Source organism: Propithecus coquereli, unplaced genomic scaffold (assembly GCF_000956105.1).
Source record: "Propithecus coquereli isolate 6110/MARCELLA unplaced genomic scaffold, Pcoq_1.0 Scaffold51, whole genome shotgun sequence".
Taxonomy (NCBI): Eukaryota; Metazoa; Chordata; class Mammalia; order Primates; family Indriidae; genus Propithecus; species Propithecus coquereli.
Window position 1 is genome coordinate 3,023,937 of NW_012150952.1, and position 17,944 is coordinate 3,041,880.

Sequence of the window (17,944 nt, forward strand, 5' to 3'; positions counted from 1 at the left end):
AGACAAGATGCCTCGATTAAAAAATACAAACCAACAACAGAAATTATCCAGATAAACTCTCTACATCTCTTCAACAAATGTGAAAAATATGCCTTCACTTGGGGATATATTGTCACAGCCTAGCTGGTAATAAACTATTTTTTGAAAGTACAAGTCCCAGTGAAATGAAGAGTGTGGAGTAGACATTTATTTCAAAGAGATGGATATGTCTGAGTATAGAAAAAGGGTTCAAAATCTTTAAATATGTTCCAGTGATAAGAACTTTTCTATATATATTTGTTAATTTCTTTATATCCTTCCAATTCAAATCTGGTGAATTGAGTCAATAGATACCTCTTTATCTTTACTTCTTAGTCTGTGGATTGTTACATGTAACATACGAAACCCATGCAAGACAGGCCCCGTCTCCAGAGCAGTGGATTGAAGTGGTGGGCCTGTTGCAGTGTCACTTGTCTGTCCTCTGCATGGAGAGCTTGCGTTGACCGGTGCCTCGAAGATAGAAAGGTACAGTCCTTGTGCTAATGTTGGTGTTTCTGTAATACCAACGGTCCCTGCAATTTACTGAGTGCATTCTATGTGTTAGATGATTTATAAACACAATTTTATATTAAAAAATTATTCAAATGACCCCAACAAAACGAAGACACTAGGACTCAGAGTATTTATATGACTATAGGTCCTAGGTGTGGGTTTCCACCCTTGTCTTTCTGATTCAAAGTTCATGTTTTCTTCCTAGATCCCTCCAAGCAGGGAGTTAAATCAGGCAATGTGGAAACTTTGTGTAGGGTAGCTATGTGTTCCAGCCTATTCCTGTTGTCCTGGTGTAATTAATAGGTTCCCCTTCCATGCTCACAAGTGTCCCAGTTTGGACAATGGGTTCGATAATCAGCCCATCTCTGAGCAAGGTTTAAAATAAACACAATTCTTTTCTAAGGTATTATTCACAAGGCTTTAATTAATTTTTCTGCCTTTACAGAAGGGCTTCAAACAAGTAACGAATTGGACTTAGCTTGGTGTATTTGGGAAAACAGATGGATTTGTGGATGACAATCATTTACTGGTTGAATCTAACATCTCCCTGTCTCTTATCCTCTGTTTTTCTATCGCCTCTTTTTGAGAATCTTTAGTCCTTCCTCTTTTCTCTCTCCTTCTCCTTTTCTCCATGTCTCATTCTGTGTAGGCTTTCTCTATTGATCAAGTGTCAAAAAATTGATTCTTTGGTTTTTTTCTTTCTCTTTAGTTTCTGATGAATCTTTAAAATACAGCTTGGTTACTCATTCATATGTTTAAACCACCATCAATGGTATTTTTGTCCAAAAGAGAAATAAAAATCATTTGAAGACATTGCTAACTTATTTTTCTTTCTTCCTTCTTGCTGCTACTATTCCGCCACTTCTTTACTACAGCCGTAGTGTATTGGTGTCCTGGGAGCCTTCTCGTCGCAGTTCCCGGACAAGGCTACTGCAGGCTTCGCTGGGGTGAGCCAGCTTCAAAATGTATTATTTCAAGCATCACCTCACATGTCTTTCCTCCTCCCCTGCTCTCACAGGCAAACTGTTGTCCTGTTTCTATTATTTTAAAGGGTTTTCAGGAAGAGAAAAGGAAATGATTTTTTAAAAAATAAATCCGATAAAATACATAGCTGCTTAAAAGACACATGCAAGAAGAAAATCTGACTTTCATTTTTGCCGGTTTTAAACGTATGGCTTTGATTTATGGATCAAAATTGCTCATTTATTATTTTATCTATACAGCTCTGGGCAATTTTGACAGTTAAAATTTAGTTTTATTGACCAGTGCAGCCACTGTGCCCACGAGGGGACTGGTGCACACAGCCTGCTGCACTCAAGAAACGATGATTTTTGATTCCATGACTGAGTCCGATTGGGAATCATAACCGATATAACAATAAGTTCCAAATCTCAGTGCCCAAGGCAAGAGGTTTGCTGTAAAACACAATCACCCTTTAAGGAGGGGAGGAAGAGAATCCCGGGTTGAAGTTTGCAAGCACAATTTCATGAGACTGGGATAGGCCACAAATATATATCTGTCCATCCAAACTGTGCAGCAGTATAAGGGGGCATTTCTCTAAAGACCCTGTTCCCTAGACTAAAGATTAATGAGCAAAAATGCCAAATGTTAGTTACAGAGACGCTGAACTCAACTATTTTGGTGTGAGAACATTTACTAGTGCTATTAACCAATCTTTCACTTTTCAATCAATAAAAAAATAACAGAAGAAGTTTTTTGCGGGGGGGGGGAGGATCTTTGCTTCTCCCCTTCCGCCCCTCCACCCCGCTGTTGTAGCACACACAGAAACATAAACCAGTCCAGTTTTAATTTAGGCCTATTCGACTACCAAATTGGCCACCTCTGCAATGTTAATTTAGTCTTTTACTCGAAGTCCCCCCGTGATACATAAGCAAACCTCCAAAGAGGAACAAATCAATAAAATGTCTAATTTGATTATCCGTGTTTTTGAATTCATCAAGACAGCTCGGACCTGAAATAAGAGTGAGTAAATAAATAAATAATGCACTCACTTGTGAGTATTTTCCACGTCTTCTTTTCATCATCGTAATACTGAACCAAATTGCTGGGGAGCCGGTCCGGTCCAGGAGGCAGCCCTCCAACCAGTAACAGCATTTTCTTGTTAGAGCGAATTCTTCACCCAAAACAAAAGAGGAGATGAATAACCACATTATTGTAGAGTCTTTTTAGTGGCAACGAAATCATAACCATCAAAAGAATGTTCCTTGCTTGCAGATTTCTATTTCATTTTTTCCTGTTTCTTCTCCCATTCATGTCTCAACAATTTTTTTTTGAACCAAGCAGAAAAATGATCAGAAGAGCTGCACATCCCCATACTCATAGAATAATAAGCTCCCTTTATGCAATTTGTTAGAGGTTCATTCTAGAACGACCTTTTTCTTATATTATCCCTTTAAATCATCACTCTTTACAGCTGAGTACACATGAAATGCTCTGGAGTTGTACTAAGGTTAAGCATTAAAGTTGCATGTCAAAAATCGTATTAGTCAAAATCATTATTATAAGCCATTCTCCACTCAAAGAACCTTGAAAAAATTAAGGTTATGCAGAGAGTTTGTGAGCCAACTCTTTAATCACCCAGGGAACTTCAAATACCAGTTTGGTACAATTAGTAGCACAGGGCTAACTGGGGTGGGTTAACCAGTTTGAATGTGATTTTTTGTTTGTTTGTTTAATTTAGCCTAGACTTCTGCCTTCTCCCCTTTCCCCCACTCCCAGCTCCCCCTCCCCTCTGCTCTCCCCCTGTGCACCACTGGCGATATAGCAGCACCAATTGGTAAAAATGCGACTGTGATGTTGTTGTGAGCCTCCCCAGAGTGGAGCCCTGCCAATGCTTGCCACTGATCCAGCGGCACGAACCTGCTCAGCTGTGCAAAGTCACTCTAATTCCCTCCCTCTGTTTTTCTACCTTCTCCCCCAGGGGGCAACCACTGAAAGGAGTGACTACCCACCCATCAAGAGCTGGCAATTCGCTGCTATTAACCGTGACTGTGATTCCCAGTCTGCCTGGCAGTTCCTGAGAACAGGCCTGCAACGTCTCATATGCAGTAAAAGCTATAAGATGCACCCTGGCCGGCACACTCGACCTGATGGATGTACAATCCTCAGGAACTGTAATGGATTGAGCACACTTGGCGATTGAAGCAGGGAGAGGAGGCCCAGATACCCACAAGGGGCCTGCTGATTTAACTGTCGCTTTACATATAATTGAACTTTTCATTTACCTGAAGGCTCAAGGTGGTGGTGGAAGAAACGGAACAACAATGATTGAAGGAAAAAAAAATTAATACATATAAAAGGGTTACTCTTACTTATGATCACAGCTCACAGTGTGGCTCTGAAACCTATGATTACATATTCAGCCCATTCTAATTCAAGGATGCTTGGCGAAATATGCCCTTGTGGAGAAGCATTGTTTGTTGGTTAAGAACCTAACATTCAGAGAGTTAACTTAATACAGTTAATGACATTTCCATGTGAAGGAAGGGAACGAGAGAATTCCTTTAATGAAACACTGGTGCCGTTAAATGCATTGTATATGCCTCAGTAGGAAAAATACCTTCTGGAGAAACTCCTATGTTAGAGACTTATCGATAGAGGGAGCTGTACTTATAGAAGAATGACTAATGGAATAGCAGCTTGCAATGCTCATTTTGCCACCCTGTGGATATAGTTGAGCGCAAGGAAACAAACAAACACAACTTGTTTGAATTTAACGTACCTTTGAACTGGATTCATATGCCTTATAGACTAGGAGTTGGCAAACAAAACAGAATAACAGAAAAGAGCTCCATACTTTGAGGATTTCAATGACTGGGGTAGTAGCTTTATGAGAGGGATTAAAAAAAATCAGTGCAGTAAGTACCTGCCTTTTATTTGGAAATAATACATACATAATTCACATGCTATATAATCTCCTAAATGCATGGCCACAGAACTGATATATTAATATAATCTTTTTTTTTTTTTTTTTTTTACTGTCATCTTTAGTCCAAATAACCGACCACTCTGTGTGTGTAAGAGAAATCAAGACGAAAGCAAATACTCTTTAGGTTGCTGTAAATTCCCATGTGCAGATAGTTCAACTGGAAGTAATGATTCTGTGGCTGTCCTGATGGCCCGGCCCTTGTTTACATGCTGCCAGACTGCAGGTGGGGGCAGATAGGTCAATATCAACAGGATAGAGAAGTAAGGGCTTATTGAAGTAGTGGTTGTGACAAAAACAAGTAATTAAGTCTCCATTTTAATATATAGATAAATGTACTGCTTTAAAAATGTGTTTAATGAATGAAAAAAAGAGATAAATGCATGGCTCAAATGTGTTTCTGAGATCATTTCATTCATTGATAAGGCCAACTTCCCTGGACAGATCCCACTGGTGATTCTCCACACTGACTTAGATGGATCATCTCTGCAGATGAGGAGATGATCTAGAGTCTTTGCCCCCTCTGCCCAAAGAGCCAGACATTACCATCTGTCCTCTACGAAAAGGACTGAGACTACCATACATAAGCCACTGAACAATTAGTACATGGTAACAACCTTTATCCCTGCCAACAATGACATGATTCAAGGGCTAGCTAGAACAGCAGCAATGAAAGGCTCCACATAACCAAGGCAAATCCCTAAGCTACCAGGCCTCTGTAGGGAACGTGATGAAGAGTTACATGGAAGCAAAGGAAATCCCACCTAGCCTCATTGGCTGTGTGTTTTCTACAAAGCGGCAATGCTTTGGGGCCATAATTTATGGTCTTCTTAGTGAGTGAAGACACATTCCAAATCTTTTGCACTGTTCTATTTATATCATCATTCATTCAATTTGTTATAGCATGCTACTTAGAGTATTTTGTCTCCAAATCTTGTATTACTCAATTTTCCAACCCAATATCAATACTATTTAATTCTAAATAAAGCTTAAAGTTCTACTTTGTGAAGATGAACCACATAGAAACCCAAAATATTGGATAAAGCATGTGAGACATTGTATGGTACAGAGGAAAGAACACATCAAATAATAAAACATATCAGAGTGGTTTTCTTGCCATTTTCTCCATTGACTCTCAAACCAGCTCAATTGGTAGGTATAATTCTCCATTTTACAGAGAGGTGAGAAAGTTCCCATAGTTATTATAAGAAAATACACATTTGACATTACATAAAACTATGAAGCTTTCTGGATCCAAATAAAGGGACCTAACAGAGATCACTCTACATTTCTTATTGCTTAAGAATAATACAAATGAGAAAAACCATCACATATTTTACTTTGATATAAATGCAATGTCGACTATTCAATTACTCCTAGAAAGTAATACATGTGAATAATTCCTGGAGAAAAGCTTCCATTCTTTTTACAATGTGCAATTATAATAGTGACAATGACAATAATGACAGATAATAATGAATGTGTATTGAATATTGAACCCCTAATTATCATGCTATTTATTTGATGTGTGTGAACTTAAATTTGAAAATATTACGAACAAAAGATACTTTGTGAACTAGAAAAGTAAAATTAGGAGAACCTGAACTAACTGTGTTGATGGGGGTTTCAATTCTTTTCTATTAATAAATCATTCCAGCAGAGCTTTACAGATTTAATTTTAGATTAGTCAAAATCTACAAATGTAGCCTTATTGCAATAATTAGAGCTCCTTCGTACAGCAACATGATATACTTTTAGAAGCTCCTTACATAGGGAACCAATTTAGCCAGAATTAATAAGTTCTCTTCATAGCTTTTATTATTTTTAAAATACTCCTTTCATTCCTCATTGTAGCACTATCTAGACCAAAGTAATGTATTTAAAAGATAAAGAATTAGAGAAATTTAAACAAAAAGCTGAGTGTATCATAATTAATAATATTTGAATGCTTTTGATTTGAGTTCCGAGGTTCCTGCATAGAAAAATGTAAGGTTAAAAAGGCGATGGAATTTGAAGGTCTCCTTTGTTCCATCTCAGTAATTGCCCAACATTTACCATGTGTCACATTTGAGCGTGTGTGTGCGTGTGTATGCGTGAGTGCTGGCGCGCATACATACTTTGGTTCCGGGGATGAATGATTGAAGGATGACCTAAAACCTCTTGGTGTAAACAAATTTTTCATCATACTGGTGTTCTAAGTGTGGTAAAGTCTCATTTATTTATATTTCAGTGATTTGGAACTTCAATAATTGGGAAACAGGCCAGATAAAGTTTTCCTTTCCATGATACATGTGAAAAGTTTTCATTAACTAGATTGCAAGAAGAGTTTTAACCTATTTAAGAAATCAGTTGATTTGCTGGTGCTTTAGAGCTATCTATGTACATTTAGACACAATTCATTTACATATTACGAATGATTCTCATTTATTTATCAAAGAAGGTATTCTGCAATATTCTAAGAATCGTTGCATCATAGAATTAGAAGAGAACTTTGAGGCAATCTAGTGTAGTGATTTCCAAGCCTGGCTAGTTACCAAGATCATCTGAAGGGTTTAGAAATTTTAGATTCTTGCTATAGATTCTCAGTTCCCAATTCTCAGAGATTATGATTCAGTGGGATGAGGCCTTAAAAATCAATAATGTTTCACAGCCTTCTAGTTGATTCTAATACACAGCCAGACTTAGGACCACTAACTTGGTCCAGTTCTCTACATAATGTAGAAATCCTTTTAATTGTTTTTCATAAGTAATTATTCTTATCTACTTGGAAATTTGTAATGAAATTGACCTTAGTTTTTCAAATGCACTCTATTGTTGAAAGTTCTTGGACAGATGTGTTAAATATAGTTTGTCTCCTTATGCTGAGCTGAAGAACCTACCTAGGTCTTCTAGAGAAAAAGCCAAGTACCTGCTTCTGTAGCATGGAGCATTTCAAATATTGGAAGATAGCTGTCATACATCTTCTCTTTTCCATCTTGAAAACTTTCCTATTTTTCTGAAAACGTTTCCATTTTCCTTACCATCCTGGTCATCTCCTTGAAGTATTCTCTAAACTATCACTGTTCCTTTTAACATGTGAAGGTCAGAATTGAATACAATATAACAAATGTGATATGTAATATGATGAATACTATTTTCCTTTTAAGTCTTCCTAAAATCACAATAGGCTTTTAGCTGTTACAATGCAGTGTTGGGTCCCTGTTCAACTTCTAGCTGACTACAAATACAGATTTTTTTTTTTTTTGAGACAGAGTCTCATTCTTTTGCCCTGAGTAGAGTGCCATGGCGTCAGCCTAGCTCACAGCAACCTCAAACTCCTGGGCTCAAACGATCCTCCTGCCTCAGACTCCCAAATAGCTGGGACTACAGGTATACGCCACAACGCCTGGCTGATTTTTCTATTTTTAGTAGAGACGGGGTCTCGCTCTTGCTCAGGCTGGTCTTGAACTGAGCTCAAGTGATCCTCCCAGAGTGCTAGGATTACAGGTGTGAGACACCACGCTGGCCTATAGATATTTTTTTTGTTTAAAGCAAGTGTTTTTAAGCCAAGTTTTTCCTATCCTATATTTCTTCCAATTAAAATATTTTAAAAATCTATGTGTGACTATTTTAAACTTTTAAAAATGTTCTTTACTGATTTAGACATTTTGCTTCAATTTGTTTATCATTTAGCAATTGTTAATTGAGTTTCTACTGTGGAGAAGAAGGGAAGACGTCCCCTTTGCCCTCGGAAGTTTCGCTGAAAGATCAACTCACAATAAGGCAGATTAATAAGAGAAAGAGATTACAACTTTATTTACTGTGTGCATGGAGGGAATCACAGAGTGACTAGCCAACATCCCGATGGGGTCCAGAAGTTTATGTACCCTCATTACGGGTGAGGAGATGAGGAATATGGGTAATTCTGTTGAGGGGCAATAAATGATCACTAGGGAGGATAAATGGATCCTTGAGAGAATGAACGGATGGGGGGAAACAGACTGACTTGTAAATGATTCTCTTTGGAAATTAACTTAACCTGAGAGACAAGCATTATTTTAAAATCGGTTGGGCTGGATTGCATTCTTGATTTTCTTTCCTACAAGAGATGAGATAACAGGGAGGGGAGAGAAAGACAATTGTTCTTCTTCATGGGTCCCTCTGGGTTTTATGGAGACAGAGAGAAGACCCCTTCCAATGCCTTTTGATCTCTGAAGGCCTTTAATTCAAAATACTCTTTATACCAAGGAGTCATATTTTGGGGTGAAAGTCCCTGAGCTCCTTCTGTGTTCCAGGTTCTGTTCCAAGGACTGGAGATAATAGTGGGAACAAGAGGAGTAAATTCCCTATTCCTCGTGGTACTTAATTCCATCCTAGTGGGGACATCTGTGGAAACCATCATGATTCTTGAGGCAGAATCATCTAGTTGTTAAGGGTGTAGCCTCACAGTTAAGGTGAGAGGCCTGGTTTCAGTTCTTCTGAGATAAAGTGCCTTGGGCTAGCCTCTTTGCCCGTTAACTTTACGTGTAAAGTAGGAATAACAACAGACCTAAGGCACAGGCTTCTTTAATTTTCAGGATTAAAAGAAATAATACATGTAAAGCATTTAAAACATTATTAAATGCTGATTATCATCATCTTCATCATCACCATCATCATTGTGGTGGTTACTGTCAATGTCATCATCATATCATCACTAGTAGCTATTCCTTTGTGTAAATTGCAGGTTTGACAATCAGGTGGCCTCTATCCCGGTCTACATTTTTATACTTAAAAATAATAAACAGTTGTATTTCTATTGGTTAGATATTTTAATTATCTTAACTCATTCTCTCTGCAATGCCGCTAAATCATTAGGATTTTTACTCTTTAATTCCCTACCTTGGGTCTTTAGGAGTTCATGGCCATTTTTTGAAACATAAAGATTTAGTGGAAAAACCAAGCAGTTTTGAAGTGGCAAAGTAAACCAGAGTAGATAACCATTATGCTGTCTTTCAAAAGCCAGGTTAATTTCAAGTTAAGAGTCAGTCAGACCTGGATTTAAATCCTCTTTCTATCATTTCTTGTGTTTATATCCATAGGCCGACTCTAAGCCTCACCTGGGAAGTGGGAATAACGTAGGGATACAATAGAAAAGGAAGGCCAAGAGAGCCTGAGTGCAGCCATTTTGGCTGACATCAGACTCCGACCACCCTGAGCAAGGAAGTTGCCAGCAAGTGGCTGGAAGCCAGATGCCTTATAAATTACTAAGCCAGATGCCTTATAAATTGTTTGTGTTTACCTTTCTGTGACAGCAGTTTATAACTAACCTTTATGGCCTGACCTCAAGACAATACTAGTCACAGCTATTTCCCAGCAGGGTTATTGAGCACATAAAAATGTTACCATTGCCCTATAGGGAGTCTCTCTCCTGCTTGGGAGAGGACCCCTACTCTGTCGGTGGAGTAGGATTTGTTGTCTGTCTTTCTCAATAAACTTTCCTGTAGCTAGTTGGCTTACAATTGAATTCTTTCCCACGTGAAGCCAAGAACCCATTTGGCAAGTACAGGGGGCTTTCCTCCCTTCATAGGGGCACCCTTTGCATTAGGAATAATAGTATCTTCCTACTAGAATGCTGTGAGGGCTAAATGAAGTCATCTTGGTGTAATGGGAAAATAAATGGTTTCTACCTATAACCAAAACTCCTTCTAGAGCCAGTCCTTCCAGCAAAAGAAAGCCTCTTCATGCTGCTGAAACCTTAAAAGACGAATGCCTCTGCGTAGTGATGGGAAGAAAAAACCTGATGCTCTTAATGTAATCAGTTTAGGAAGAGGCTGGGGAAGGCTGAAAGAAGTTATGGCTCTTTTCCATGACCTCATAATTTCAGTAGATTTTACTAAACCCATGATAGCTTAGGATTTCATAAAAGTAATAAACGGGCAATTTCACATCTGGTGGTACAGCAGTGATGTATGGTAGTGATCAGGAAAACCCAGGCCCCCAGGGATTCACAGATACGAGGATGGGTGTCTGAATCAGTTCAGGCTGCGATAACAAAAATACCACAGCTGGGTGGTTTAAACAACAGAAATTCATTTCTCACAGTTTTAGAGGCTGGGAAGTGCAAGATCAGGGTGCTGGCTGATTCTGTTCTTGGTTACGGCCCACTTCCTGTTTATGTCTTCACATAGTGGGGAGTGAGGGAGGTAACAGAGAGAGAGGGAGAGAGAATGAGCATGCTGCATCACCTGTCTCTTCTGTTTTTTTTTGTTTTTTTTTTTTGAGACAGAGTCTCATTCTGTTGACCAGGCTGGAACCTAGCTCACAGCAACCTCAAACTCCTGGGCTCAAGCGATCCTCCTGCCTCAGCCTCCCAAGTAGCTGGGACTACAGGCATGTGCCACAATGCCTGGCTAATTTTTTCTATATATATATTTTTAGTTGTCCAGATAATTTCTTTCTATTTTTAGTAGAGAGGAGGTCTCCCTCTTGCTCAGGCTGGTCTCGAACTCCTGACCTTGAGCGATCCGCCCGCCTCGGCCTCCCAGAGTGCTAGGATTACAGGCGTGAGCCACCGTGCCCGGCCACCTGTCTCTTCTTATAAAGGCACTAATTCCATCATGAGAGCTCAACCCTCATGACATAATTATCTACCAAAGGCCTCATCTCCAAATAGTATTACATTAGGGATTAGAGTTTCAATGTATGATGTTTTGGGCGGAGGACACAAACAGTCCATGGCAAAATGTTGAGTTTCCACAGGTCATAGGACTGGAAGGGTTTGTAGGTAAAGACCAGACCTAAGAAGCCTCCACCTGACATCTGGGTTACATAGCAAAAATATTTATGTAGTTCCTATAGTAATCAATTGATGAATGATAGCTATTATTATCATGTGTAATTATTAACCTTACAAAGCACTCATTTGAAAATCCATCTTTGGAATTTTGGAATTTTTATTGCTTAGAAGCCTTTCAGATACCAGATGTTATACTGTTTATAAATAGCCAGACTTGCATAAGCAAGTTTAACAAAAACATAAAACCACTGGGCTTCCTACAATGGTATTGATCCAGATCTCATTCATAAATTTAACCTACTCACTCTCTTGGCTGTTAGCTGTCTCTGTTAAGGTAGCCTCCAAACCTTATGACCTTATGATACCCAAGTCATCAAATTTTATGGTATCCTTGACTCTTCTCCCATTTTCTTTTTATATTCTATAGATTCCATAGCTGTAATGTTTCTTATATCTTTCTTTTTACTTCACTGCATTCAGCTGGGTTGGTTCTCCCTTAGCTGCTGTAAAGTGGAGCCCCTGCTTTCTGGGCCTCTGCCCAATCTAATGTACCCTACATAGTTTGTCAAATAAATTTTAGCAAAGCCTAGCATTGCTAATCGATTACCTCAATCTTCTTCCTAAAAACCATCAATGAATTCTCCATTGACTACCATATATAAAATACACATTTCCCCCATATTATAGCCTCTATTTTTATGCTCCATGTCTCTCTCTCTCTCTCTTTCTCGCAGGTAAATGCCTTGCTTGAATTTCGTTTCAGGGATAACAGAGTATGTGAGACAAGATCTGAAAAAACTTGAAAGAGGAATTTCAGATGGAAACGCTTAGACTGTGGGGAAAAAACAAGCAGAGGAAGACCACTCCTCTCCAAGTCATTGGCCAGACAGAGGCTTTGAACGTCGGCTAGCCTTCCCTAAACATCCAGCCAGAATGGACCCAAACTCCCTCAAGGAGAGATGCAACCCTTTTCTTAAAATTTTCCAGAGAAGTTAAACTCCCTTGAGAATTTGTTCCAGCTGATTTGCTGTTGTATTTAGGTTTCTTTATCATAGCTGTTCTTGGTAATTACACAGCAGCTTTCATCGGAAGAGCCTTTAAATAGACCTGATAATGCCTCTCTGAGGTAGGTAAACACCAAGTATCATTATCCCCATTTAACAGATGAAAGAATAGAGGAAAGGGGGTTTGGGCACCTTTACCAGTGCCTCAGGATGGGTTTTATTTCCTCCATTTCGCACAGGAAACATCTCTAGGGCTTTCTCACACAACTCTTCCGTGGCTGTTAGGTGTGGCTGAAAATGTCTTACTCCCCATCTTCAATTTTGAGCCACACTCTTCCTCCCACTGGAGTCTGGCTATGTGGGGACTGGAGAATGGTTAGTCATATGCATTATTTAGTTTGCCTAAGGTGGAAGTAACTTTAAGACTTGCTGGGTCATCATATGATACTATATTAGTACATGATGGATGCTCAATACATGCTTGTTGTATGAATGAAGATAGGATGAATGAAAGAATAACTGGGTGAAAAGAGTAAAAGTCACTTGTAATCCCACTCTCCAGGAACATGTTATAGGCTCTTTATATCCTTTTTTTCCCCTCACCTGTTTTAGGGTTCAGTGGTGGTGGTGGTGGGGTGCTGTTAAAAGGCAAATGGGGCCGGGCACGGTGGCTCATGCCTGTAAACCTAGCACTCTGGGAGGCCGAGGTGGGTGGATTGTTTGAGGTTGGGAGTTTGCAAGAGGGAGACCCAGTCTCTACAAAACATAGAAAAATTAGTGGGTGTGGTGGTGCATACCTGTAGTCCCAGCTACTTAGGAGCCTGAGGCAGGAGGATTGCTCTAGCCCAAGAGTTTGAGGTTGCTGTGAGCTATGATGACACCACTGCACTCTAGCCCAGAGACAGTGTGAGACTCTGTCTCAAAAAAACAAACAAAAAAATCCCCCAAACAACAAAAGACAAATGGGAAAAGGGAAAAACCACATTTCTGAACTGCAAGGTGGAAGAGTCAGATGGTGATACGTTGAGTCATATGGACCAACTTCAAATCTAACCTGCTGCCTTTACTGTGCACTGCCCCAAACCTTTAGTCTTATATCCCTGCTTGAGCATGTGCAAATAATTAGTCTTTCTCTTGTTATACCATCACATTCATCATTTTTTTTTTTTTACTGGATATCTCTGCTTTTCTCTTTGCTCTTTAGAATTAGTGTAGTCTCACAGAATGGGAGCTACCCATGATAGAGTACAATGTTTACCAAACTTCGGTTATTAGTACAACATAGGACCTTCGTGATTTTTGCCATATCCACATACTATGATATTACTTACTAAATATTTTATTTAAAACTGCTCACTTATAAAATGTTTTTTATAAAAATCCCAGCCTATCATAGTAGTTTTCATTGCAGACTGGGAGACCATTTACAGAATCTCAGAACTCAGGGATTCTGATTTAATGATCTAAGGTGGGACCCAGGATTTTTTTTTTTAAAGTTTTCTGAGTGCTTCTAACATGCAATCAGTATTGGGAATCGTTGTTCTAAGCAATTATATTTATGAAATCATGGACTTCATGGGTTGTTTTATTTCTAATACACATTAAAATACAGTAATACCTAACCTATTATAAATTTTAAAATACGTTCTCAAGGACCATCTGGAATTGTCTCACAGCCTGCCAGTGTTAGGCAAACCATACTTAGGGACACATAATAACACATGGAAGAAACCAGGGCTCGAAAATCTGAAAACCTGGGTTACATTCCAACTGTGCCACTTCCTATATGTGTGACCATGTGAAGTTCAACATCTTTAGTGGCTGTAGCTTTACACATTGCAATTGAAACTGACCATCTTCCCGCCCTTTCACTTCTCATCCCAGCTCCACTAGCTCACAAGTGTCCCCCACAACTCTGCTCTGACAGGTACTAATTTCAGAATGTTACCATGTCCTCCAGTATGTGGATGGGCTAGCTTACTTACGCTTTTGCCACATTCCTCTAGGCACCAAACCTGTAGATTGTCCAAGACAGCAGCAGAAGATATAACAAAGAAGCCTTAAGGTCTTCATGTGAATCAATGAAATGCAGCAACCCCCCGCCCCCTGCCCCCAACCTAGGCTTAGATCCTAAGCCTCAGGGCCTAGGACGGGTCTATCTTTATATTGTACATAGCACTTGACACTCCATTCTTGGTCCTTCACTTCATGAGGGACAATTGTTTTCAGCCAACTTTATTCTCCCTGCATTTCCCCACCTCCCAGATTAAAACTTCCTTTAGTAACTAGAAGCAGTTGAATATCTTCTTTGCTTGATTACCTACATAATCCCTAATTCTAATACCTAGTACTTAGCACCTTTCTTCTGAAGAGCATAAATTGCAATGGAAATAGCGTTTTATTAATCCTCCCCACATCCCTGCGAGGAAGTTGCGTGGCACGCATTCACTCTCAGACTAATCCTCCTGCCTGCAAGTGGGATGCAGGGTCGCACTGCTCCCCAGCACAGATGCTTGCTACTGAACTAACTGGTGGGGACAGCCAGTATTCGGGTGATAGAAGAAAGCGCTTCTTCCTGTTCAAGAGAGAAGCGGTTCTATGCAGCCTGTGGCAGAAGAGCCATTCAAGCTCTATATAGCCAGTGACGAAAGGAGATAAAACATTGCTCTCACGCTAGTGATGGAGTCGTAAGTAATGCCTACATTTAAACTCCTAATAAAGCTCAATTATTAGACTATGCTGCCTCCTGAGAACCAAGCTCATTACTGAGACTTCTCTCTCTCTCTCTCTCTCCCCCTCTCATCTGGCTGGCTTTTGGAAGAGATAAGAGTGACTTTCTGACCTGAGGAAACTTTGGTACCTGCTACACAAGAAAAAGTGCAGAAAGTTGCAAGATCACAGAATAATAATGAAAATTCAAGCTCAGAAGAATATATACATATATATATAAATATGTCTCTACGCATCTGAGACGTAACGCTAAACGTGAATATTTTAACAACATGATACTCTGAAGAAAGGAGTTCAGAAAGAAAGGAGGGACAATGGCCTCATGAGCTAGAGCCCCATTTCAGCCATTACTCTAATGCCGGAGGGGAGATTCCTTGTGGGGAAACTATGAAGCTCATTCAGAGGAACTGGAGCCAGCCTCCTGCCAACCAGCGTCTTTCCAGTTGGAGAGTCACTGCAGGAGTGGCCATGCAGGGAGACAGCGAGGAAAGTTAGTAGCAGGATACATTCCTCCAGGCTTCTCCTGGAATATTCATGGCAACAAATAGGTGTTCACCTCTAAGAAAAGGGAGTTTCCGCTGATACCTTCTAAAAGGGACCGGCATTTATTTTTAGGGGAAGAAAAACTGTATGACATCATTCTGGGGTTAAGCTAAAGGAAGAGGGTTATTCTCATTTGGGGGCAGATCTGCAGTGAGGGAGTGTGACAGGCTGCGGGTGTGTGTGCTGTGGAGACAATGAGGTGTGGCCTGTGGGATCCAGCTTAGGGACACCTTGCAGCTGCGGGTAAAATAGGAATCTCTTATCTTCCTCTGCTTTTCCTCTTCCTCATTGTAGGGAGCCAGTTCTTTCATTCTCTGCTGCTTCACCAACCCTGGAGAGGCAATGGTGCCCAAGTGAACCCTGGCTGGAGGGCTTTGGGGTGCCTACGAGACCTTCCAATATCCAATATCCCCCTCTCGAAAGGGCATTTGCAGAAGCCTCTGAGACCCACCCAATCAATTAATCCGGGCAACATTCTTTTCAATCATCAGATCTTGGACGTGCAGAAACAAATTATTCTCGAAAGTTTACCACATTCTCTGAAGCTGAATTGTGGACACAATACTGTGTGGCTTGAATTATTCTGCAAATTCTCTAGTGCAGTAGGTACCCAAATTTTATCACTAGGAAATAAATCTTCTAGAATCTGGTAATTTTGATAATTTTCCCTATGACTCTATGACTCATTTCTCTTTTTCTCATGCCAATTAGATTACTTTTGGTTTTGCAACAAATTTTCCCCAAATAGATCTGTCAATTAATTATTATCAGTATTTTCTCCTATCTTCCATAGATATGTAGCAAATTGGAAAATAGAAGCAATTATTTGTTTAGTCCCATGATTTTCAAAGTGTGATCCAAAATCTACTCCTAGGAAAACCACCTGGGATGCTTGCTAAATAAGCAGATTCCTGCAACCACATTCCAGACCAATTTATTTAGAATCTCTGGGGTGAGGCTAGGGAAGATATCTTATATTATAAATCTCTGTAACTAATTCTTAAGAAAACTACTGATCTAATCAAGATTTTTGTGGGATCAAGGAAAGAGGATCTGCATTTTTTTCTCTTCTAGTTTTGCATTACTGGAAGAGCTATTTATACATTGCTGACTTGGGTAATTGTTCAACTGCCTATATAAATTTGCCTGTATAAATCTAGTTGAAAGTAACATTTCAGTTAATTTCCCTAACATGTTTCCTAATTCCCTATGTCCTAGTTTGGGCCCTTATAATGAACTAAATTGTTTTCTCCCCAAATTTTTATGTGGAAGTCCTAACCCCCAAAGTAACTGTATTTGGATATAGGGCCTTTAAGGACGCAATTAAGGTTAAGTGAGGTCATAAGTGTAGGGCCCTAATCCAATAGGAGTGCTGTCCTTGTAAGAAGAGGAAGAGACACCAGATCTCTCTCTCCAGGTGGGTACAGAGAAAAGACCATGTGAGGACACAGCATGAAGGCGGCTGTCTGCAAGCCAGGAAGAGAGGCCTCACCGGAAGCCAACCTTGCTGACACCTTGGTCTTGAACTTCCAGCCTCCAGAAATGTGAGAAAATAAGCCACCCAATCTTCAATATTCCGTTATGGACAGCCCAAGCAGACTAATACAGCCCTGTTTAATAAAACTGTTCAGCCAATAGGCACATAGGGCTGCAAAATACCAATAAGTCTCATGCTCTGTTTGGGGAACTGACACTTGGGAAGAAGCCCTTCTGGTCAGCCTTGAAAGACTGCCTTGAGAAAAGATTTTCCTAATTTCACCATACAATAGCTATGCTTTATAGCAATCTATCGATTGCCCTCTGCGTGGAGAATTTGGAATATGCAGAGGCAGGCTCCTTATTTACTCCTCTGTTGCGTGCTCAGGGTGCTGTACATATGTAGTGATTGTTGTAATGGGGGGGCGATGACAAGGGATAAGAACGGATAGAGCTTACACAGAGAGGCGATTCCCACAAGCTTTTGTGGCAAACTCTTAATTAGTGTCTATAAAACTATAGAGGTGAATTTCTTTGGGCTTTCAGAAATTTTAAATGTTTCTCATGCTTCAAGACTTTAGAGTTTTCTTGTCACAAAAATACAAAACAAAACAGTGAAACATTCTCCAGAAAAATCTTTCTGAGGTGAGATTATTCTTTCTAGGTCAAAAAGACTACTGTTTTCTGGAACTTGGGTTATCAGGTTGACTATACTGAATGGAAGGCTTGAGGGGCTCTTTCCTATACAGGGGTGCCCACTTCCTTGGGGGTAATTTTTGCCTAGACTACTTGCTTCTGGTTTAGTTTGCTGCTGTCTAATTCTGGAGAAATACCAGGCCTTGAATTTATCTGAGTGCATTAAGGGTGGTGTTTAAATACTTCAGTTTGGCATTGTCTGCTTTCTGTCTTTCCAAATTTTGAATATGAGAATGCCTAAGTGACAGTTGAGGTCTGTCC

The 17,944-nt window shown here is 39.8% G+C and overlaps 1 protein-coding gene across 1 annotated transcript in view; it reads right to left on the minus strand.

Moving 5' to 3' along the window:
* The window catches only part of KLHL14 (kelch-like family member 14), a 106,261-nt gene that overhangs the window by 71,316 nt on the left and 17,001 nt on the right, over positions 1 to 17,944 (minus strand). The window contains exon 3 of the mRNA XM_012656586.1: positions 2,544 to 2,665. Within this exon, the coding sequence (XP_012512040.1) occupies positions 2,544 to 2,665 (122 nt within the window). The remainder of the gene's footprint in view (positions 1 to 2,543; positions 2,666 to 17,944) is intronic.